Source organism: Petromyzon marinus, unplaced genomic scaffold (genome assembly GCF_048934315.1).
Source record: "Petromyzon marinus isolate PM22_M1 ecotype Great Lakes invasive population unplaced genomic scaffold, UKy_Petmar_22M1.pri1.0 PM_Scaffold_52, whole genome shotgun sequence".
Lineage (NCBI taxonomy): Eukaryota > Metazoa > Chordata > Hyperoartia > Petromyzontiformes > Petromyzontidae > Petromyzon > Petromyzon marinus.
In genome coordinates this window covers 32,501-35,000 of record NW_027423524.1, presented here as the reverse complement: position 1 = coordinate 35,000, position 2,500 = coordinate 32,501, and the positions used below count along the sequence as shown (strand labels likewise).

At 56.3% G+C, this 2,500-nt stretch overlaps 1 protein-coding gene across 2 annotated transcripts in view; it reads left to right on the top strand.

Annotated features, from left to right (window-relative positions):
- The window catches only part of HYOU1 (hypoxia up-regulated 1), a 99,885-nt gene that overhangs the window by 74,859 nt on the left and 22,526 nt on the right, over positions 1 to 2,500 (top strand). For both annotated transcript variants that reach the window (XM_076064556.1, XM_076064555.1), the window contains exons 14-15: positions 127 to 265; positions 1,734 to 1,803. In XM_076064556.1, coding sequence (XP_075920671.1) covers positions 127 to 265; positions 1,734 to 1,803 — 209 coding nt within the window. The remainder of the gene's footprint in view (positions 1 to 126; positions 266 to 1,733; positions 1,804 to 2,500) is intronic.

Genomic DNA, 2,500 nt, shown 5'->3' with positions numbered 1-2,500 from the left:
GGGGAGTGTCTATCTGTGTGTCTATCTGTGTGTCTATCTGTGTGTGTGTGTCTGTGCAGGCTACTAGGGAGAGTGTCTATCTGTGTGTCTATCTGTGTGTCTATCTCTGTGTGTGTGTCTGTGCAGGCTACTAGGGGGAGTGTCTATCTGCGATGTCCAAGTGAAGGGAGTAGCCGAAGCAGTATCTCGTCACCGCTCTGCTGAGCCAAAGGGAGTGAAAGCTCACCTCAGCCTGGACACGAGCGGTCTGCTGCACTTAGACAGGGTACTTGGACATGTCTACCTACACACACACACAGACACACAGACACACACACACACACAGACACACAGACACACACGCACACACACAGACACACACACACAGACACACACACACACAGACATACACACACACCTAGACACGCACACACACACACAGACACTCACACACAGACACACACACAGACACACACACACAGACACACAGACACACACACAGTCACACACACACAGTCACACACACACACAGACACACACACAGACACACACACACACAGACACACACACAGTCACACACACACAGTCACACACACACAGTCACACAGTCACACACACAGACACACACACACAGTCACACACACAGACACACACACACACAGACACACACACACAGACACACATACACACAGACACACACACAGACACACAGATACACACACACAGACACACACACACAGACACAGAGAGAGAGAGACACACACAGAGACAACAACAACAACAACCGCCATTCGCCACTAAGTGGCGGTGACGTCACCACGACGCTTGTGCCAGGCTATGTGCACCCTGAGGCCACGTGAAGTGTCGAACGCCCGCTGGCAGGAGGTCACGGGGCAGACCCAGCAGGTGCCACGGGTCGACTGACTAAGATGACTGGCTGATGCACCACCTGTGCCCCCTACTGTGCCAACCTGCTGTGCTTTAGCCACCCGGCGCTCCGCTCATTGTTGTGAGCGTCGCTCCTCCGCCCTCCGTTGTTGTTGGAGGGCGACTGCCTCCAACTGCCCAGTAGCATCCTTCACGAGCCTCCTCCACAGAGGCCGATCTTGACACCGCTGGTACCAGTCATCGGCAAGTCCACTCAGCTCCACGTCCTCCTGTACCACATCACTCCATCTCTTCTCTAGCCCGTGTCACTCACTCACTCACCCACTCACTCACTCACCCACTCACCCACTCACTCACTCACCCACTCACACACTCACCCACTTACTCACTCACCCAATCACTCACCCATCACTCCATCTCTTCTCTAGCCCGTGCCGCGCCCGTTTAGCCCCCTCGATCCGGCCAAACAAAAGCTGTTTCGGCATGCGGTGGCTGGGCATGCGGGCTACATGACCCAGCCATCGCAGCCTTGCCCGCCGGAGGAGCTCACCGATGGGACCTTGCCCAGATCTTTCAAGGATTTGTGAGCTCCTCACACAATCCAGTCTGGTTAAACCCAGGATGGTTTCGTAGGCAGGCCAGCCTAAATGTTTCTAACCGGCGAAGATGTTCCATTAGGGGGGTCCACGTTTCTCAAGCGTAGAGAAGGGAGGGAATGACCGTGGCCGAGAAGACCTGAAGCTTAGTGCGGAGCGACAGACCAGGTAGCTTCCACACAGCGTTACGCAACCGATGAAAAGATGCTGCTGATGATGCTGATGATGATACTACTCCTGATGATGATGCTGATGATGATGATGTTGCAGATCGAGGCAGTGTTTGAGGAGGAGATAGAGGAGCAGGAGAAGAAGGAGGAGGAGGAATCCACTTTGACCAGTGAGTTGGTGGGTGGGTGGGTTGGTGGGTGGGTGGGTTGGTGGGTGGGTGGGTTGGTGGGTGAGTGAGTTAGTGGGTGGGTGGGTGAGTTGGTGGGTGGGTGAGTTGGTGGGTGGGTGGGTGGGTGAGTGAGTGGGTGGGTGAGTGGGTGGGTGAGTTGGTGGGTGGGTGGGTGAGTGAGTTTGTGGGTGGGTGGGTGGGTGAGTTGGTGGGTGGGTGGGTGAGTGGGTGAGTGGGTGGGTGAGTGAGTGAGTGGGTGAGTGGGTGGGTGAGTTGGTGGGTGAGTGAGTGAGTTGGTTGGTGGGTGGGTGAGTTGGTTGGTGAGTGAGTGAGTTGGTTGGTGGGTGGGTGGGTGAGTGAGTGAGTTGGTTGGTGGGTAGGTGAGTTGGTTGGTGGGTGGGTGAGTTGGTGGGTGTGTGGGTGAGTGGGTGGGTGGGTGAGTGAGTGGGTGAGTTGGTCGGTGAGTGAGTGAGTGAGTGGGTGGGTGGGTGAGTGAGTGAGTGGGTGGGTGGGTGAGCGGGTGGGTGAGTGAGTGAGTGAGTTGGTGAGTGGGTGGGTGGGTGAGTGGGCGAATGAGTTGGTGAGTGGGTGGGTGGGTGAGTGAGTGAGTGGGTGGGTGAGTGAGTGGGTGAGTTGGTGGGTGAGCGAGTGGGTGCGTGAATGAGTGGGTGAGTGAGTTGGTTGGTGGGTGGGTGAG